The sequence below is a fragment of the Bufo bufo genome, chromosome 4, assembly GCF_905171765.1.
Source record: "Bufo bufo chromosome 4, aBufBuf1.1, whole genome shotgun sequence".
NCBI classification, from domain to species: Eukaryota; Metazoa; Chordata; class Amphibia; order Anura; family Bufonidae; genus Bufo; species Bufo bufo.
In genome coordinates this window covers 199,120,967-199,142,640 of record NC_053392.1, presented here as the reverse complement: position 1 = coordinate 199,142,640, position 21,674 = coordinate 199,120,967, and the positions used below count along the sequence as shown (strand labels likewise).

Genomic DNA, 21,674 nt, shown 5'->3' with positions numbered 1-21,674 from the left:
GGATTGGCCTCTATAACTCTTTCTGAAAGGACATAGGGCAGTATATTAAGGGGAGCAATAGGGGATAGATCTCCCTTGCTTAGGTTTAACGCTGGTGACCTCTGGCACTCTTTAATAGTGCTTTTAGTTATAACACTTATAAGTTCCTGAGGACTTAAGGTTGGAGGTTTACGCCATAGCCAGTGTACACTGTTTTTCCCCAATACTTCTCTTTCAAAGCGTACATGCAGGGGACTATCTCCAGATCTAGTCAAATTCAGCCATCTCTCTAGATGGATCGCTTGAACATAAGTAGAGATATCCGGCAAAGATATTCCCCCATGTCTCTTCTTCCTTATGAGTAGGGAATAAGGTAATCTAGCTTTTTTGTTGCCCCATAAAAATTTCCCCATAATAGATCTCAATCTGTTCAGAAATGATCTGGATATTGCTATTGGGAGGGATCGAAACATATATAGTATTTGTGGTAGGATATATGAGGTTAATACGCTTTTCCTTCCTAACCAAGAAATCCTGGGTGATAAGGATTTATTCAGGAACGTTTGCACTTTGGTTAATAACGGAGTGTAGTTAAGCTGGAACAGCTGGGTGGGATTGGCTGGAATCATAACTCCCAGGTATTTAATCGCAGTGGAGGGCCACTTAAAGGGGGACATACCTCTAATCTTTTTCAATTGGGAAGGGGTTAGAGAAACCCCAATGGCTTCAGACTTTTCCATATTAATTTTGAAATTGGAGATCTCCCCAAAGGTTTTAAAGGTGTCTAGTATTTGCTTCATTGCTTCGATAGGGTTGGTGACTAATAGTAGCAGGTCATCGGCAAAAGCTGCCATTTTCTGCGAATCCCCCTTTAATTTGATTCCCTTAATATTAGGGTCCTGCCTGAACTTAAGTAGAAGCGTTTCTAGGACTAATATAAATAAAGACGGGGATAGGGGGCAACCCTGTCTGGTTCCATTCTTAATAATGAAGGGATCAGACATTGTACCATTAACTAAAATACGGGCTGTGGGAGCTGAGTACAGGGAGAAAATTGCTCTGACAAATGTATCAGGGAAGCCAAACGCCAATAAAGTACTACGCATGAAAGGCCAACCAACCCTATCGAAAGCCTTTTCAGCATCTGTCCCTAGCAATATTAAAGGTATGTTTTTCTTTTTGGCATAGCAAACTGCATTTACCACTCGACTAACATTATGCCTGCCTTCTCTGCCGGGCACGAACCCCACTTGCTCCTCCCCCACCAACCCAGGAAGCAAACCTGCTATACGGTGACTTAGTAATTTAGCCCACCATTTTAAATCTGTGTTAAGGAGCGAGATTGGGCGATAACTACCACACGCCTCAGGATCTTTCCCTTCCTTGGGGATGATAGTGATAGTCGCTTCCTGGGCCTGCGGAGGGAGGACCGAGCCACCGAGGAGGGAATTGCACATCTTAGTGAAATGTGGAATCAATATATCCGCAAATTTCTTATAGTACACTATAGGAAAACCGTCTGGTCCTGGGCTTTTTCCCAATGGGATGCTATTTAGAACTTTGGCAACCTCCTCCTCAGTGAACGGTCTCAGCAGATCTATCCTATCTTCGGCAGACAAGGCAGGCATATCAATAGATTTCAGGAAATCATCTATGTTATCTTGCAGCAACGCATTATCCCTAGTTTCGGGCCTCCCTTCCCCCTCTAGATTATATAGCGACGTGTAGAACTTGCAGAATTCTTTCGCTATGCCTGGTGTCGCCGTTAATCTGTGGCCATCTTTAGATTTAATTACTTGGATAAAGGACTTATTCCTCTGGGACTTTAGTAAGTTCGACATCAATTTAGAGCCCTTATCTCCGTGCGAATAGTATTTAAAACGTAAAGCCTGTAATATTTTAGCTGATTTTATGTTCAGTTTGTCTTTTAACTGTGACCTTAGGGATTTCAGCTGATTCAAAACCTCAATTGTCTGAGACTTTTTATGTAACTTTTCCAGTGTGGCAATCTGTAAAAGCAGAGAGTTTATCAACTGTGTTCTTTGTCTTTTAACTTTGGAACCTATACTGATAAACTCTCCCCTTACTACAGCTTTGTGGGCTTCCCACAACATCGGGCATGACATCTGAGGGGTTTCATTTAAGCTGAAGTAGTCTAGGAGTATCTTCTCAACCCTATCTTTATGTTCATTCTCCTCCAAAAGAGTTGAATTGAGCCTCCATGACCAGGACCTCACTGGCATACCACTCAATACTAACTTCAAGCTCACCGGGGCATGATCTGATATTGTGATCGACCCTATGGAGGCTTCTTTAACCATGGGAATAGCAGTGTTGGATAAAAATAAATAATCAATGCGCTGGTAGGAGCCGTGCACTTTAGAGAAAAAGGTGAAATCTTTCTCATCTGGGTGAATCATTCTCCACACATCAGATAAGCCCATATCTGCCAAAGTTATCTGCAATCTACGCTTCTGTCTTCCCGATAGCTGAGACGTGGCAGATGTGGAGTCCATCCCTTGATCTAGTGCAAGGTTGAGATCTCCTCCTAGTACTACAATCCCTTCAGCGAACATTTTCAAAGAGTCTAAAGCCTGTATCAGCCATTTAATTTGACCCTTATTTGGTGCATATATAGCCGCGAGAGTAACCATTGAGTTTAAGATCTTCCCCTTAATAAACAAAAACCTGCCGTTGGGGTCAATTAATTTCGCTATTAACTGAAATGGGATATTCTTACTAAAACCAACAGAGACACCTCTAGATGCCGAAGAGTGCGTGGCATGGTGCCAGTCCGGGAAATGTTTACTGGACATATTGGGGACATGGTCATGTCTGTAATGCGTTTCTTGTAGAAACACAATGTCAGGGTTTTCTTTTCTAAGTGTGTGGTAAACTTGGCTACGTTTCTGCGGAATGTTCATTCCATTCACATTAAGTGAATAAAGTGTAATGTGCGTCATTTCTAGAGTACTTGGTATCTAGACCAAACTTCTCACTAATGTCAGTGAACCTAGAGACTCGACTTGAAAAAGTAAAATAAAAAGACATTAAGACATAAAAAACACGTATAAACAGAATGAAAGGACTTCCCAGTCCTATAGGCGCTATACCACGCAGTGGTGTAATTACATTTTGAGAATAAGAAGTTGGGGGAGGGGACATAGGTAAAGACTCCTAGAAAAATCTAGATGAACCACTCACCCGACCTCTTATATAATTCAATAAAACTGACCGAATAACATCAATACTTCAGTGGTGCAGAACTCATACCAAATGTATGGACCAAGAAATAGCTGTTCCACGACCTCTGAGGCCTATGGTAATATTACCTCAGCTAAGCCTTCCTCTCAGTACCACGGCATATTAACCTGAACATCTGACCAGGTTGCTAGCAATAGCTGAACCTTAACATTCTTAACAGTGACAACTTTAAATATCTATTACTAAAGAGCACATATATAGTAATTAGACAAGCAAAAGCTCTCTCTGGGACAAGTGACTACCATGAGAGAAGCTAAACTTCAGCCTCCAGCATCAGGAGACAGCAAATCAGTCCCCTGTCAGCGGTTTCTTCTTAGGATTCTTGTGCTTAGGCGTATCCCTCCAGGGTAACGGGCCAGAAAGCTTGGGCAGCTTCTCCATATTAGCTGAAGGGAGCCAGGAAGGGATATCCAGGGGAGAAATCTCCAGGGCCTCCCATAACTTGGTAAGTTCATCTGGATGGCGTACTACAATTTGCCGGCCATTAATGGTGGTGCTCAAACCGAACGGGAAAAGCCACCTCATGGGCAGCCTCCTTTCCCTCAATACTGCCGTGAGGGGTTTCAATGCCTTCCTTTTAGCTAGCGTGCTTGCTGCCAAGTCCTGAAAAAACAGGATTTTGTTCCCCTCAAAGGCGACTTCCTCTCTCTCTCTTGCCGCTTTAAGCACTGCAGATGTATCGAGGTAATTCAGTAAGGCACAAATGATATCTCTGGGCGGTTCACTTGCAGCAGGCTTAGGCCTAAGCGCCCTGTGCGCCCTTTCAATAATGATATTTTCGGCCCGCTCTGCTCCCACAAGTATGGCGAATATCTGCTTAACACTGTCCAGCAATGCTTCCGCCGCCACCGATTCTGGGACACCTCTTATCCTTACATTTTTTCTTCTCCCCCTATTCTCTTGATCTTCTAAGTGTAGATATATACTGTCCACCTGGGAGCCTAATGATCTCACATGGCTTTGTAAGCCCTTGCTGTGTTGTACCACAGCCGCTTGAAATTCCTCCAGCGCTTCCACTCTCTGCCCCACATGAGTTACCTCCGTTCTGATGACCGCTAGCTCCGTCAACACTGGTGATAAGGCTTGAGCTAGGGACTCCTGTAGAGACCTCTGCAGAAAGGCTCTGGTGATCGGAGCAGGGTCCGGTTCGTCAGGCAGGTCTGAGGGAGCGCAGGAGCTTGCATCATCCGAGTCTATATCGAGGGCTGCAGCGTTTACCTCAGCCGCCGCCATCTTCCCTCTGACTGCAGGAGATGCCGTCCTCTTGTAGCGGTATTTATCCAGATCTCCATGCGATTTTCTTGATTTATTCACCTGAGTGACCTCTCCACCTCTCTCCTTGTTAGTTTTGCCCATAATTATGTCGGTCAGGGCTGTATAAAAGCTGTAGATCGGGTGGTCTGGTGAGGAGCTCAGAGCTCACACGTCCTCCACCATGCTCAGTTGGCTCCGCCCCCCCCCCCATAACGCAATTCTATGATGGAATGCATAACGGAATGCCTTTAGAGGAATTCCGTCATAATAGAAGTCTATGGGCTGCAAAACGGATCAATTCCGTTTCCGTTATACAGGGGAGTCCTCCGCTGCATAACGGAAACGGGACAGATCCGTTGGTTACCATGGCAACTGGATGTCTTACACAGGCATCCAGGCTTGCCATGGTATGTACGCCTGACGGGGTACAGGCTTACTGTGAATAAAAATACATTGCAGTACACTATACAGTAGGGCTGCGGGAAACGATTTTAGAAATAGAGTATTCTATAGATTATTTTTTACGATTAATCGAGTAATCTAATAAGAAAAAATGAATTAATAGACTGTTTTCCTTTATAAAAACTCATCAGACCCCTACCATCAGTCCCCAAAACCCTTCGTTCCCCCTGTGCGATCAGCCCAAGTGCATCAGTTCCACTATCCCCCCAGTGCCATCAGCTCTTCCCCTTTGTGCCAGCAGCTCTCCACCCACCCCCCTCCTTGTGCCAGCAGACCCGCTCTCCAAACCCTGCTCCTCTGGACACCCGGAGTGCACAGCGTCATTGGTTGCTATGACGCTGTGCACTCCGGGCGCCCGGCCTTAGTTGCACCAACTTACCTTTCCAGCAGGGGCGCCGCCGACACTCCATCGTTCACACAGCGCGTCAGGTCATGGCGTGCTGTGGAGTGTCCGGAGGCCCCCTGCTGGAAAGGTGAGTATTACGAGCGCAGCGGGACACCATGGAGCGGGAGTAATAGCAAGCACTTCACTCCCGCTTCGTGGTCACATGACACAAACGAATCCTCGATGCAAAACATTTGCATTGAGGATTTTTGTGTGTCGAATTACTCGATTTAGTCGAGTATTCGTTGCAGCCCTACTATACAGTGTACTGCAGTGTATTGTAGAGCCATCAGACCCACTGGATCTTCAAGAACCAAGTGGGTCTGAGTAAAAAACAAAAAAAAGTTAAAAATAAAAAAAAATAACATTTTCCCATATACGCACATTTATAATTGGGTAAAAATGAAGAAAAGAAAATACCATAAACCTGTTTGGTATCGCCGCGTCCGTAACAACCAGCTCTATAAAAATATCACATGACCTAACTCCAGTAAGGTGAACACTGTAAAAAAATAAAATAAAAACCGTGCCAAAAAAAAACTGTCACCTACCATCAAAAAAAGTGCAAAACCAAGCGATCAAAAAGGCGTATGCCCCCAAAATAGTACCAAACAGTCATCTCATCCCGCAAAAAATGAGACCCTACCTAAGACAATCGCCCAAAAAATAAAAAAAGCTATGACTCTCAGACTATGGTGACACTAAACAGCTTGTAACACAACCAAATTGCGCATTGGTCACTGCCTAAAGGAAAACGGTACCGTTAAGTTCCACAAAATATACAAAACTAAATAGATGCCTTTAAAATATAACTTTTAATAGTGAACAGTTAAATCCCTAAGTGTATATATTACGAAAAGCTCTACCAGCAACCTACTGGAGCCCAGCCTATCAGTTACCGACTGATAAAAGAGCAAATTTTAAATAATTTAGGCTGTCTCAGTATTTTTGCGTACATAAATTTATTACTCATTTAAAATACACTTAGATTAGTGTCAACATATCAGCATAATTACATGTATAGACATACAGTGCGGAGCTCTCGCACACACCTATACGACTGGAGTACTCCAAAAATGATACATTTTTGGAGTACTCCAGTCGTATAGGTGTGTGCGAGAGCTCCGCACTGTTTATGTCTATACATGTAATTATGCTGATATGTTGACACTAATCTAAGTGTATTTTAAATGAGTAATAAATTTATGTACGCAAAAATACTGTGAGACAGCCTAAATTATTTTAAATCCCTAAGTGTATATAATAAACACCATTCGCTGCGCCAACGGTAACCAGGAGCTAGGGATATGGGGAGACTAGTACTGGGTCACTGACAACTAGTCTCTCCCTATAATGGATGTACCTTGGAGTGACAGTAGCACTATCCACAGAAAAATCCCACAGTTGCCCGTGGACACCTATTAAGCCCTCCTTGTCCCTGCTCAGCAATGGAGACTGCCCAGCTTGATCACACTGTGGTGGAGGGCCCTGTTACCAATATGTCATTCTTGTAGTCTTAATAAAAATGTCATTCTTTTGATCCTAACAAACATCCCAATGCGTTTCGTTGGACATTAGTCCAACTCATCAGGGAACCTGTTGGTAATAATCCCAGTTTCTGAGGTGGTGGTCCCTTTGTTGGGCTGTGCTTGTGACCACACACCCAAGTTCAAAATCACCTCTTCCCGCTGGGTTACAATAAAATAATCAGATGCAACGGGAATATGAACCTCAATAGAATGATGCATTCAATTACATAAGTCTCAGTACTTATCTTTGCCCCCATTTATCGGTCCACACGGATGCAGCTGTATTATGGCTTGTGGCAGCAACATTGCCACATGTGAAGTGGCGCTTTTTAAAGAAAGCCGGGAATACCGCCACGCCTTCCTCAGCGGTCAGCTGTCTGCAACGTGACCGGGTCATGTGTCTAACCCGGTGACGCGCAGGAACAGCCGCAACCTCCGCCAGAGGATCACATGGCCACCGCGCCTAGCGATCATGTGTGAGGCTCGATGATGCGCGCGCCATGTGACCCAAAGGGAGTGACGTCAGGGAGGGAGTAAAATTATGTAAAACTGAAACAAAGTAGACATATTTGATATCATCGCATCCGTAACAACCTGCTCTATAAAAATAGCACATGATCTAACCTGTCAGATGAATGTTGTAAAAAACAAAAAAATAAAAAAAAACTGTGCCAAAACATCTATTCTTTGGTGACCTTGCCTCACAAAAAACAATACAGAGCGATAAAAATTATATGCAACCAAAAATAGTACCACTAAAACGGTCACCTTATGCCATAGTTTCCAAAATAGGGTCACTTTTTGATTGTTTCTACTGTAGGGTGCATCTGGGGGGGGCTTCAAAATGGGACATGGTATCTAAAAACCAGTCCAGCAAAAACTGCCTTCCTTCTTTTGTGCCCTTACATCAGTTTACAACCACATATGGGGTGTTCCTGTAAACTGCAGAATCAGGGTAATAACTATTGAGTTTTGTTTGGCTCTTAACACTCGATGTGTTAAAGATTTTTTTTTTATTAAGATGGAAACTTTGCCAAAAAAGTGAAATTTAGAAATTTCATCTCCATTTTCCTCTAATTCTTGTGGAATACCTAAAATTTGTAAAATCAGTTTTGAGTAACTTGAGGGGTGTAGTTTCCAAAATGGGATCATTTACGGGTGGCTTCTACTATGTAAGCCCCACAAAGTGACTTCAGGCCTGTACTGGTCCTTAAAAAGTGGGTTTTGGAAATTTTCTTAAAAATTTTAAGAATTGCTTCTAAAATTCTAACGTCTCAAAAAATAAAATTACATTTACAAAATGATGCCAACAAAAAGTGGACATATGGGAAATGTTAATTAATAAATATTATATGAGGTATCGCTTTCTGTTTTAACCCCTTCAGGACCGGGCTCATTTTCACCTTAAGGACCAGGCCATTTTTTGGAAATCTGACCAGTGTCACTTTAAGTGCTAATAACTTTAAAACGCTTTGACTTATCCAGGCCATTCTGAGATTGTTTTTTCGTCACATATTGTACTTCATGACACTGGTAAAATGAAGTCAAACAAATTATTTTTTTTGCACAAAAAAATACCTAATTTACCAAAAATTTGGAAAAATTTGCAAATTTAAAAGTTTCAGTTTCTCTACTTCTGTAATACATAGTAATACCCCAAAAAATTGTGATGACTTTACATTCCCCATATGTCTACTTCATGCTTGAATTATTTTGGGAATGATATTTTATTTTTTGGGGATGTTATAAGGCTTAGAAGTTTAGAAGCAAATCTTGAAATTTTTCCGAAATTTACAAAAACTTAATTTTTAGGGACCAGTTCAGGTCTGAAGTCACTTTGCGAGGCTTACATAATAGAAAACACCCAAAAATGACCCCATCTAAGAAACTACACCCCTCAAGGTATTCAAAACTGATTTTGCATACATTGTTAACCCTTTAGGTGTTGCACAAGAGTTATTGGCAAATGGGGAGGGAATTTGAGAATTTCATTTTTTTTGTCTAATTTTTCCTTTTAACCCATTTTTTCCACTAACAAAGCAAGGGTTAACAGCCAAACAAGACTGTATCTTTATTGCCCTGACTCTGCCGTTTACAGAAACACCCAATATGTGGCCGTAAACTACTGTACGGCCACACAGCGGGGCGTAGAGTGAAAGGTGCGCCGTTTGGTTTTTGGAAGGCTGATTTTTATGGACTGGTTTATTTACACCATGTCCCATTTGAAGCCCCCTGATGCACCCCTAGAGTAGAAACTCCATAAAAGTGACCCCATCTAAGAAACTACACCCCTCAAGGTATTCAAAACTGATTTTACAAACTTTGTTAACCCTTTAGGTGTTGCACAAGATTTAATGGAAAATAGAGACACAGTTTCAAAATTTCACATTTTTGGCAGAATTTCCATTTTAATATTTTTTTTCCAGTTACAAAGCAAGGGTTAACAGCCAAACAAAACTCTTTATTTATGACCCTGATTCTGTAGTTTACAGAAACACCCCATATGTGGTCGTAAACCGCTGTACGGGCACACGGCAGGGCGCAGAAGGAAAGGAATGCCATACGGTTTTTGGAAGGCATGTTTTGCTGGACTGGCTTTTTTTTACACCATGTCCCATTTAAAGCCCCCCTGATGCACCTCTAGAGTAGAAACTCCATAAAAGTGACCCCATCTAAGAAACTACACCCCTCAAGGTATTCAAAACGGATTCTACAAAAGTTGTTAACCCTTTAGGTGTTCCACAAGAATTAATGGAAAATAGAGATTCAATTTCAAAATTTCACTTTTTCGGCAGATTTTCCATTTTAATATTTTTTTTCCAGTAACAAAGCAAGGGTTAACAGCCAAACAAAACTCTTTATTTATGACCCTGATTCTGTAGTTTACAGAAACACCCCATATGTGGTCGTAAACTGCTGTACGGGCACACGGCAGGGCGCAGAAGGAAAGGAATGCCATATGGTTTCTGGAAGGCAGATTTTGCTGGATTGTTTTTAGACACCATGTCCCATTTGAAGCCCCCCTGATGCACCCCTAGGTTAGAAACTCCAAAAAAGTGGCCCCATTTTGGAAACTACGGGATAAGGTGGCAGTTTTGTTGGTACTATTTTAGGGTACATATGATTTTTGGTTGCTCTATATTACACTTTTTGTGAGGCAAAGTAACAAAAAATAGAAATCCAGAAATTTCATCTCCATTTGCCATTAACTCTTGTGGAACACTTAAAGGGTTAACAAAGTTTGTAAAATCAGTTTTGAATACCTTGATGGGTGTAGTTTCCAAAATGGGGTCATTTTTTTGGAGTTTATACTCTAGGGGTGCATCGGGGGGGCTTCAAATGGGACATGGTGTCAAAAAACCAGTCCAGCAAAAACTGCCTTCCAAAAACCATATGGCGCTCCTTTCCTTCTGCGCCCTGCCGTGTGGCCATACAGCAGTTTACGACCACATATGGGTCATTTCTATAAACTAAAGAATCAGGGCAATAAATATTGAGTTTTGTTTGGCTGTTAACCCTTGCTTTGTTATGGGAAAAAATGAATTAAAATGGAAAATTTGCCAAAAAATAGCTGTTTTGGCACTGTTTTTATTTTCTATTATTTACAACGTTCATCTGACAGGTTAGATCATGTGCTATTTTTATAGAGCAGGTTCTTACGGACGTGACGATACCTAATATGTATACTTTTTTATTTATTTAGGTTTTACACAATAATATCATTTTTGACAAAAAAAAAAACATGTTTTAGTGTCTCCATTGTCTGAGAGCCATAGTTTTTTCAGTTTTTTGGCGATTGTCTCAGGTTGGGTATCATTTTTGCGGGATGAGATGACGGTTAGATTGGTACTATTTTGGGGTGCATATGACTTTTTGATCGCTTGCTATTACACTTTTTGTGATGTAAGGTAACAAAAAAATAGCTTTTTTGACACCTTTTTTTTTTTTTTTTTTTTTTTTACAGTGTTCACCTGAGGGGTTAGGTCATGTGGTATTTTTATAGATCAGGTTCTTACGGACATGGCAATACCTAATATGTCTACCTTTTTATAATTTATCAGGGTTTTACACAATAATATCATTTTTGAAACAAAAAAAAAATCATGTTTTAGTATCTCCATAGTCTGAGACCCATAGTTTTTTTATTTTTTGGGCCATTGTCTCATGTAAGGGCTCATTTTTTGCGGGATGAGTTGACGGTTTGATTGGTACTTTTTTGGCGTACATGCAACTTTTTTGATCACTTTTATTACCTTTTGTGGGAAGTAAGGTGGGCAAAATTTCAATTTCCTCATAGTTTTTATTTTTTTGGCGTTCACCGTGCGGGGAAAGTAACATGACCGTTTTATAGATCAGGTCGTTACGGACGCGGCGATACCTAATATGTGTAGTGTATTTTTATTTTTTTATTCAGTGATAAATGTGTTTTTTTGAAACTTTACTTTTTTTTTGACCCAGACCCACTTGGTTCTTGAAGATCCAGTGGGTCTGATGTCTGTATAATACAGTACAGAACAATATATATTGTACTGCACTGTATTTTACACTTGTCTGAACAGATCTATGCCTTTTAGCATAGATCTGTTCAGCACCATGGACAGCAGGACGCCTGAGAGGCGTCCTGTTGCCATGGGAACCTTCCCCGTCTGCTCAGTACTGGTCAGAACTGCGCAGACGGGGAAGGGTAAGCACAGGGCTGAGGGGGGCTCTCTCCCTCTCCCATCGGGGGGCTGCAAAGGCTGTATGGAAAGGGTTAAACGGCTGACATCGCATCGCAGATGTCAGCCGTTTATACCAGGGTGCCAGCAATGTGCTGGCACCCTGGTATACCCACTAGACACCAACGATCATTGAAAGGGAGGCGGGCGGGGGATCGCGATCCCGCCTGCCGCACCGCCCGCCTCCCGCCTCCCGCACCGCCTGCGACACTCCCCCTGCACCACCCGCCCCCATAATATCATTCAGGGGTGCAGGGGGGGTGAAACATCTTTATTTTGGACATACTAAAGTTTCTGATCCCCGCAGTCAGGGACCGCGGGGATCAGAAACCGCAGAAAGCGCTACAAACCGCAGGTCTGAATTGACCTGCGGTTTGCAGCGATCGCCGATAGGGGGGGGGGGGGGGGGGGGGGGTCACAGGACCCCCCTCGGCATTGACCTAAGGTGCCCGGCTGTGTGTGACAGCCAGGATCTCAGCGCTGTCACCATGTCTGCAGACATGGTGACAGTTTATGCCATGACGTGTATACTCATCATGGCGTGCTAAGTAGCAGTGCGCCATGACGAGTATACTCGTCATAGGTCGGGAAGATTTTCACACTTTCTCCTTCTCTGATCGCTTCCCTGACAGGAATTGGGGCGATCAGAGAAGGAGAAGCACATAGTCCCTGCCTAACCCCCCCTTACCTGCCCCGATGCGCTGCGATTGGTCCCTCTGCAGTAATGGACCAATCACAGCGATCGTGGGCGGGTCAGAGCTCCAATACAGCTCCTGCCGGCTTCTCTGGTTGCCTAGCAACCCCAGCACGCCGGCTTCACTGAAGCTTCAGCGCTTCGCTCCCTGCGCTGACAGTGAAAGCCGATCACGTACATGCACGTGGGGATGCGGTGAGGCACCACATTCCCCCACGTACATGTACGTGATGTTGCGTGAAGGGGTTAAAGGCAGAGAAATAGAAATTTTGAAAATCGCAAATTTTTCGAAATTTTTGGTAAATTTGCGATTTTTTCATACATAAAGGTGAAATATATTGACTCAAATTTATGACCGTCATGAAGTGCAATGTCTCACGAGAAAACAATCTCAGAATGGCTTGGATAAGTAAAAGTGTTCCAAAATTATTATCACATAAGCCTTGTCACGAAGGTGCAAAACGGCCCGGTCATTAAGGGGTTATAGAGAATCTGCCATCAGTTTTCTGAGGCCCTTGCTTTTATCTCCTTACAGCTCCAGCGCATGCCAATGAGTCCTGATATTCCTGAGCTAACGGCTCTCCCCACTCCCTGCTTCTAAATGTGACAGTTTTTTTTCCATATGAATCAGCAGCAGGTGGACGGGGAATCCAGGAGCTCATGAATATGGGGACTCATGATTATGCACTGGAGCTGTTCAATACCAGGTTTTGGCAAAATGGCTGGGTGAAATGAAGAAAGTGATCCAGCATTTTGCTAAGGGGATCTGTCATTCGTTTATGTTACCCTTAGTTAAGACACCATAAAACTGGTGATAGATTCCCTTTAAGACAGCCATGGTTCGAACCATCGTTCGATGACAGATATTCCTTATGACTTCTCAAAACATATGCATGTTTTTCAATGGGGAGAGGGGAACAAGCCACTGACAGCAACTTATCGCTTATGACGATTGCTCATTTGAAATCCTACATGCCGAATCCCTGTCAGGATTCCCATATAAATTAGATAGCCAATACTACCAAAATTGGTGGGTACACCTTACATCTACGGTTATAACCACGTTTAGGCTACTTTCACACTAGCGGCAAGGAACTCGGGCAGGCTGTTCCGGAGGGTGAACAGCCTGTCGGATCCGTGCTGGTCATGTCGTAGTTTTATTCTGGCCGCCTCCCGGCATGTTTGCCGTGCTGCCGCCGGAACTCTGGCCTGCCTCCATTGTAGTCAATGGGGCCAGAGCGGTAGTCCGGGGGCACGCATGCACTAGCGGCAGCACGGATCCGACAGGCTTTTCACCCGCCGGAACAGCCTGCCGGAGTTCCTTGCCGCTTGTGTGAAACTAGCCTAAGAGGTCCTTCACACACAGTTTTGGTACTGGCACTTTTTGGGGCCAAAAAAGCCCCAAAAACTCCTGACTTGATACATGGCACCTGCCTTTTTTTTTCTGTAGGAAACTGCATGTCCACCTGTGATGTCACTTGATATACAGAAAATCGCTGGCTGAGGCGGGTCATCGAGGCAGCCAGTTTTTCGTAGTTTATCAGTCTATGTATGCCAGTTGGCTATTGTAAATACATTAAGAAATATAGTCTTCAGAAAGAGCACCATAATTATGAAGCATCTCTGACCCATTGACGTGCCGCTTGTGGGACACGTCACCACTGCAGCAGCACATGTGACCCCTATCCATGCTGGAAGTTTATAAGAGGGGGTCAGTGCATGTGCATGGCTAACAGAAGTGGACTGAAGAGGTGAAGGGGCCAGCCAAATTTGTTAAAAAGCTGGAAAATCCCTTTAAGTAATGATTATTTAAACAAACCCCTTTAAGGCCTCCAATTTAATTGGAGAAATCCTGGTAGAACAACAAGGAAAAACACTATTAATGAGATGGACAGAAACAAAAGTACATGTGTGTACAGGGAGAGCATATAATATACAAGATATTTTCTATAATCCCAGTGTACGTAATAATGCCCACCTCATCATCATTAACGAGTTCTTTTTTCACCACCTTCATTGCATAGATACGCTCTGTCTTTTTTAACTTCACCAATAGGACCTTGGCATAGCTTCCTCTTCCAATAACTCTGAGCAGGTCAAAATCTTGCAATCCAAGGCTGGAGGGGGGCTTCTCACTGTCCCTGCTGTTCCTTGCCTGTTTTATTTAAAAAAAAAAAAAAAAAGAAGTTCAAAAAGTAGCTGATTAAAGCTGTCATTTCATGTTAGAGCACCCTTTGTAGCTATTTAGACAGTCTCAACTGGTAGGGAAGAAGCAGATAACTCAGGAAGAGCAGCTTTCATGAAAGACTCCTGAGGACAAATGCAGCTAAGAACATAGGATCCATTATTGCAGAGAGAAAGAAAAGGAATCCAAAAAGAAGAAATAAACCAATGTGCGCTTGTTCAATCAGCCGCAGCTAACCTATTACCATCAAAACCAAGCTTTCTTCATATAGCGAGTGCATCCTAGAAAAGTGGGTTACAGCATCATTTCTTATTCCTAAAATGTATCTACAACATAATAGGAGTCTTATGAAAGTGCCCGTATAGAAAACTATCAATAAGGCATACAGCATATCCCTGCACCCACTAGAAACACAACCCCAACAAGGACGACAACTCCAGCCACACGCGAAACTTCAGGCTTGGATTCAGTAGGAAGATGAGAACCAACTTTCTTCTCAGAGGGGGCCACACATTGTAGAGCTCCCCTAGCTGTCCCCTACATGCTTCCAAAACATGGAGGGAGCAGGATAGTCACATGTGAATCTACACAGCAATACTTTCAGGTACTGTTCACATATCGTCTGAGCTATACTGAGCTAGTATTCCTCAAAATATACTTGGAATACATACATGTATACAGATGGAAGCCGCCAATGTCACTGTATGGGTATACATCAGCTTACCGTACTGTGTGCTATGACTTTTTTTTTATACTTTCCTTTGCATACAAAGTAGACTATGCTTTCCTATACAGTATAATTTTTTTTTTAAAAAGTACGCTGACCCATATCAGCCCAAAAGGACACACTCTTGGCATATATTTGGCGCATGGGGGTGGGGGGCTATGGACACATTTAACATGTCCACTGGGATTATCCCACCAAACGTGTGCAAAAAAATAAATATAGATGTGAACTGATCCCTAGGGCTGTATATTTGCCAAAACTGGATCAGATTCAGGAGAGATACATACAAGTTAAAGGGAACCTGTCACCTAAAAAACGCCTCCCAAACCACCAGCATTACCGTAAAGTAGCCAGCAGTATGTTCCTAAAGATCCTTTTCTTCCTCTGGCCAGATGCACCAAAATCATGAAAAATTAACTTTAATCCCCTGCACGCGCTATGTAACAGCAGAATTTGAAGTCAAGGGGGCAGCGGCCTCCTCGCTTCAAGTCAAGATAACCACGCCCCCTTTCCCTGCCCCTTCACCTCTGATTGACAGCCGTGCACATGAACGTCAGACGCACACTCGCACGGCTTTGCTGAACAGCCGAAAGCTATCGGCTGTCAATCAAAAGCAAAGGGGCAGGGAAAGGGGGCGTGGTTATCTTGACTTGAAGCGAGGAGGCCGCTGCCCCCTTGACTTCAAATTCTGCTGTTACATAGCGCATGCAGGGAATAAAGTTCATTTTTCAAGATTTTGGTGCATCTGGCCGGAGGAAGAATAGGATCTTTAGGAACATACCTGAGAGTAACGATCATTTTCTTCCTACAGGCAGATGCAGAAAAAGCTGTAAAAACGTTCTTTAATCCCCTGCCGGCGCGCTTCTCTAGTCAGGCTTGAAGTTACGGAGGCAGCGGCCTCCTTGCTGACAACCGGCAGTTCGGCAAAGCCGTGCATAAGCGCTGTCAGTCACAGCGAAGGGGCAGGGAAGGGGGCGTGGTTACCGTGACTTGAAGCAAGGAGGCCGCTGCCCCCGAGACTTCAAGCCCGACTAGAGAAGCGCGCCGGCCGGGGATTAAAGAACGTTTTTACAGCTTTTGCTTCATCTGCCTGCAGGAAGTAAAGGATTGTTATAAACACGCTGCTGGCTACTCTGAGGTACTGCTGCCGGCTTAGGATGTTTTTTGGAGGTGACAGGTTCCCTTTAAGGTAATGCTGGTGGTTTGGGAGGCATTTTTTAGGTGACAGGTTCCCTTTAATGTACAGTAGCTGTGTGAATGCACAGTCCACCTCATTTCCGCTGGTACAAGAACCAGCCAGAGCAGAGCCCCCTAAGTGTGAGACCCCTGTATGCAGTAGGCCAGATCTCAGCTCCCTGGTACTCTGAAAAATGAGTGAAGTAGAGGATTATAGTGCTCATCTCCAGTCAATAGGTGTCATGTCAAACTACTGTTCTTACACACTGTGCAGGAAGCCAGCACTTACAGGTTTATATATCTACACTGCAAGTAGTGATCAAAGAGTACATCGCTTCAGCAGGACAGTTACCCAGCATTCACTCTGTCTGCATTATGCTAGCAGTGACAGGTTCCTATGCTGTCATTATGAAAGCTAGCTGAAGGACCCATCTGACAAGACCATATGATCCTGATGTATGAGTACCTGGGGGATCCAAAGAAAAATCTCCAGAGAGGACTCATTTAAACACAAAGAATACAAAAAAGGGCATTTAACTATTTACCTTCAGAGCTGGGTAGGTTATGGACTGCAGGTAAAACTACTGTACATCTAGGTTATTCACACTTGGCACCTAGATGCCATTGCTGCAAATATGGGAATTAAAGGGAACCTGTCATGTTGAACATGGCGTCTGAACTGCAGGCAGCATGTTCTAGAGCAGGAGACGCTGAGCAGATTGATATTTAGTTTTATGGGGAACAAATTCTTTATTACTTGTATTCCATTCATTTGAAGCTCTGCTCGTTCTGGGCTTTAATGTCAAGGAGACGTCCCATCAGTGATTGACAGCTCTCTGTATACACAGTCATGGAGGGAAGGCTGTCAATCACTGATAGGACCAACTCCCGGACTTCAAAGTCCAGAATGAGCAGGAATGTAAATGATTTTACTGAATCTTTTTCCACCAAACTATAATTATCAATCAGCTCATCTCCTTCTGCTCTATAGCATGCTGCTTGTAGATTATTTTCATGATGACAGGTTCCCTTTAAAGTGTTGAACTGTCGAAAAGCAGAGCGCTACATCAACAAGATGTGAAAATACCAACATGGGTTCCCTTGCAAAATGAGGACACCTTGCCATGGTGGCTGGGCACAAGCGATCTTGATCAAAATATATTTGCCAATACCTCATATTCATTCATATAGTGGATACAGTATTAGTTTATATATTCTATGTTTGCAGAGTACTGTTGCATTGTGTTTTCTTCTACTTGATCACTTGTTAGTGATGATCTGCCTGTGTAATAGTGCTGCAAATGCACGTTCATTGGGCAATCACAATTTTTAAGCAGGCTAATTGTTAGCCGGTGGCAGATTGTGCAGTCTAATCAGGGTCTGCTGCCGGCAAGTAATGATTTTGTATGGGGACGAGCAATGGCATTAGCGATCACTCCTCTCCATTATGTGGAGGAGATCTCTGCATGTAAAAGCAGCGGTCTCCTCCAATGACGAGCATGCGATTGTCAGGAAGAAATGCTTCCTTCGCGACAATCGTCAGCCTCATCTGCTGGTTTAATACCCAAGCGTCACACTGCTGGGGTGCAGAGGATGTTGAGCGAGTGGGAAACTGTTTACTTTTATTTTTTTTATCTTTCACGATTTTTTTAAATCAACATACAATAATTTACATTCCCATTTAACTTAGATTAAAAACGGTTTCCAGGTGTAAAAAAAAATATTTAAGGATCAGACTGCAACAGATTTTTTGTACTTGGGCACAAACTAGTTGCAAATTAAAATCTCCATCACAGGAGGAATTACTTCTGAAACCAACAATTATCATCATGAGAACAAACCAAGCAAATCGTTCTAAAATAAGTTCACACAATGAATACCCCAAAGACTACCCCTGAGTCTTAAAGAAGCACTCCTACAAAACTCTTTATTCTCTGACCTGTTAGAAAGGTACATGATATAAACTGTAATCTTCTTACCATTAACTGTATTTGTGAGTTATAACCTCCCTTCTGAACCTCAGCTGTGTCATGTGACCAACTGACACAGAGCAGGAAGTCAGTTACTTCTCTATTCATTCCTATGAGATGGACATTGAGGCTCCCATAATAATACACAGAGAAACTGGTCCACACAAGATGCTGTGTCAACTGGAGGTCAGAGTGTTGGTCACATGACACAGCTGAAGATCAGAAGGGAGGTTATGAGTCACAAATACAGTCAATGGTAAGAAAATTACCTTTACTACAGTTTACATCATGTACTTTAATAATCCCTGCCACTTTAAAATCAATGTAAAGAGCTGTGGAGCAATTTAGAAAACAGAGTGCAAAGATACAGTAGAGAAGACGTCAACAACCAACTTTATTTTCAACCTCCTTTAGATACTTTATAATATCTAGGATATAACTAGCTGTTATAAGAAACACCTAATTTATTTGCAATAAAATAGAAATCTGTGTGGATTCAGAGCATTATAAAATCTTAAAGGGGTTGGCTCAACTCATACATTGGTGGCATATTGCTAGGATATACCGCCAATGTCTGACAGATGTGGATTCCACCTTGGGTTCTGCACCTATCTCTACAACGGAGCCTGCAAAGTGGAGGAGAGTGGATCATGCATGTGCAGCCGCTCTCCATTCATTTCTAAGGGAGTGCTGGAAATAGCCAAATGGAGTGCTTGGCTATTTTCAGAAGTCCTATAGAAATGAATGGGAAACGCACCACGCAAGCGTGGCCACCGCTCCATTCACTTCTATGGGGCTGATGGAAATAGCAGTGCCAGCATTCAGATACTTTAGGCAATAAATGGAAAGCGTGGTCTGCTCTCCTTCACATGTCCTAGCGATAACACTGGTCACAGAGCATCTAAGTGTGGGCCTGGGCAACATACACAGAGCTTTCAGACCCACTATAATGGTAGAAATAGCAGAAAGTCTTGTTAGCGGATCAAAAAAAAAAAAAAAAATCCCAGAAACTGGAAAGGCTTCCAATAAAGAAGATATTAGACAAGCAATGCTTGTATGTTATTCCGAAGGAATGGTCTCGCTGGTTTCCAAGAAACAGATCCAATTTAAAAGTACACTGGGTAATAAAAATAGCAGATATATGACACTAGGTATTACAGGTCACCGCTGTCCGGCACCAGCTATTAATTTTTCTTCCTCAAGTGCAGCAGCGACCAGACTACGTAGTATTGAGGCTTATTTCTCTTGTTCTCCTCTTGAGGGATGTCAAACTCCCACACAAATGGCCAAACAAGGTCAGGCTGCAAACAGTATAGAATATAAAAAGTAGAAAACTAACTCAAGTCAGCGACGCCATACAATAACAAGTCTTTAAAATTGGTTTACCTCTTTCTCTTCACCATCCTGGTCTATACTATTCTGGCTCCTATGCCTATAGGTGGATTCTAGAGGGGGGAAAAAAAAGAGAGCATTTCTGGTTTTAGTAGGTTATTTTCCTAAGGGTCTATGCTGGGCTATATGAACACACTTCGGGGAATGTGTGACATTACAGCTAGCACAGCAGTTTCCAGCTATCCCACATCTGTCACACAGTCATTTATGCATATTGGTCATTTGTGCCCCGCTCTCCATCATTGAGGAGTTTCGTTACATTCTGAACTGAAGCACCCTAGAGTCCAATATTCTTTTTCGTTCTCTAGTTTTATGACAAAACAGAGAAAAACGCCGGCACAATACATCCCAGTGCTAAACCGGCAGATGCGAGCGCATTATATTTATCGGCACTATACCACTCGTCTGTAACATAGGCCGCACACATTACAATAATGTCAGCTGGCTCTTTAAAGGGTAACCAAGCTTTTAAATAATTTCATTAAAAACTATTCTAAATGGCCTATAATTCATTTTAATAAAATACTTTATTTTCTGTAGACAGTGCAGGAACTGGATGATGCTGATAGCAGAGGATCGATATATGAATCTTCTTTTTCAAGAGGCAGGCTGCAAGCATTACATAAATTATAATTATCACCAGAAAGCCCCTTTAAGGTGCATAGGGGGTGTCCCGACCTCCTGATGACAGAGGACAGGGAAAAGAAGGATCATGTTATTGAATTTCAACACATCTTTTTGTCGTCAGGTGTCTGGCAGCGCAATTTATTCCCCATCCCTACTTAGAACACATGTGTTACATGAAGGGGTCAGAAGTGCATGGCCAGCTTAACCTCTTCTACCCCAGAGGTTTTTTTTGTTTATGCGCTTACGTTTCGCACTCCCTGCCTTCCCAGAACCATAACATTTTTATTTTTCCGCTCACATAGCTGTATGAGGGCTTGTTCTTTTGCGGGACAAGTTGTACTTTCCAACGTCACTATTTAATATTGCATATGATGTAGTGGGAAGCAGGAAAAAAAAATTACAAATGGGGTGAATTTTTTATTTACGACATTCAACGTGTGATAAAACTGACCAGTTACTTTCATTCTACAGGTCAGTACAAATCCAACAATACCTTATATGTATAGTTTTTCTTGTGTTTCCATAGTGATAAAATAATGAAGTTGGGGGGCGAAAAAAAAAAAATCGGATTTATTTTCATTTGGACTGGCCATGGCACCTAAAATGTCCAGTCGCGGACATTAGCCGCTCTTGTCTGCTGTATAAAACAGCAGGCACTCCGAAGCTATGGCGCCCGCTCCGCTGAGAAGTGGGGGCGATCTTTCAAGACCCGGCTGGCGCCATACTAGTACGGCGCTGGTCGGAAAGGGATTAAAGAGGACCTGTCTTCTCTCCTGACATGTCCATTTTAGTGACTACTTGCATTCTCCATGTAATACCAATTCTGGAGCTTCTATTCTCATGACTCTGTCATGTGCCATTCCTGTATTATTCCTGTTAGAAGTTTACAAATGAATTGCCAGCAGTCTGCAATAAAGGTACTGCTGGGGGTTACCAGTAGCGGGTATGTCTGACTCTGTCCAATCAGTGCTGCTGGTGTCAGACTGTGCAGGGATACGCCCCCAAATGGTAACACCCATCTGTACATTTACAGACTTCTAGTAGAAATAACAGCGGAAAGGCAGAACATAGCACCATAAGAATAGATGTTATGACATGGGGAATGCAAGTAGTTATTAAACCAGACATATCAGGAGAGGTGACAGGTCCTCTCTAAATTACTAGATATCATTGATCTACCAACATATCTGGCTCCTGATAATTACAATACATTTTTTTAATAATGCAGTGCTGTTATATACCTGGATCAACTTGTGGATTCATGCTTGGTGTATCCATAGGTATAATTGGTTCCTACAATAATAACAATATA

At 42.8% G+C, this 21,674-nt stretch overlaps 1 protein-coding gene across 1 annotated transcript in view; it reads right to left on the bottom strand.

Annotated features, from left to right (window-relative positions):
- Positions 1-21,674, bottom strand: part of PRKCI (protein kinase C iota) — a 111,666-nt gene that overhangs the window by 33,321 nt on the left and 56,671 nt on the right. The window contains exons 7-9 of the mRNA XM_040428216.1: positions 21,604-21,655; positions 19,730-19,788; positions 14,264-14,440 (exon numbers count right to left, since the gene is read on the bottom strand). Of these exons, the coding sequence (XP_040284150.1) occupies positions 14,264-14,440; positions 19,730-19,788; positions 21,604-21,655 (288 nt within the window). The remainder of the gene's footprint in view (positions 1-14,263; positions 14,441-19,729; positions 19,789-21,603; positions 21,656-21,674) is intronic.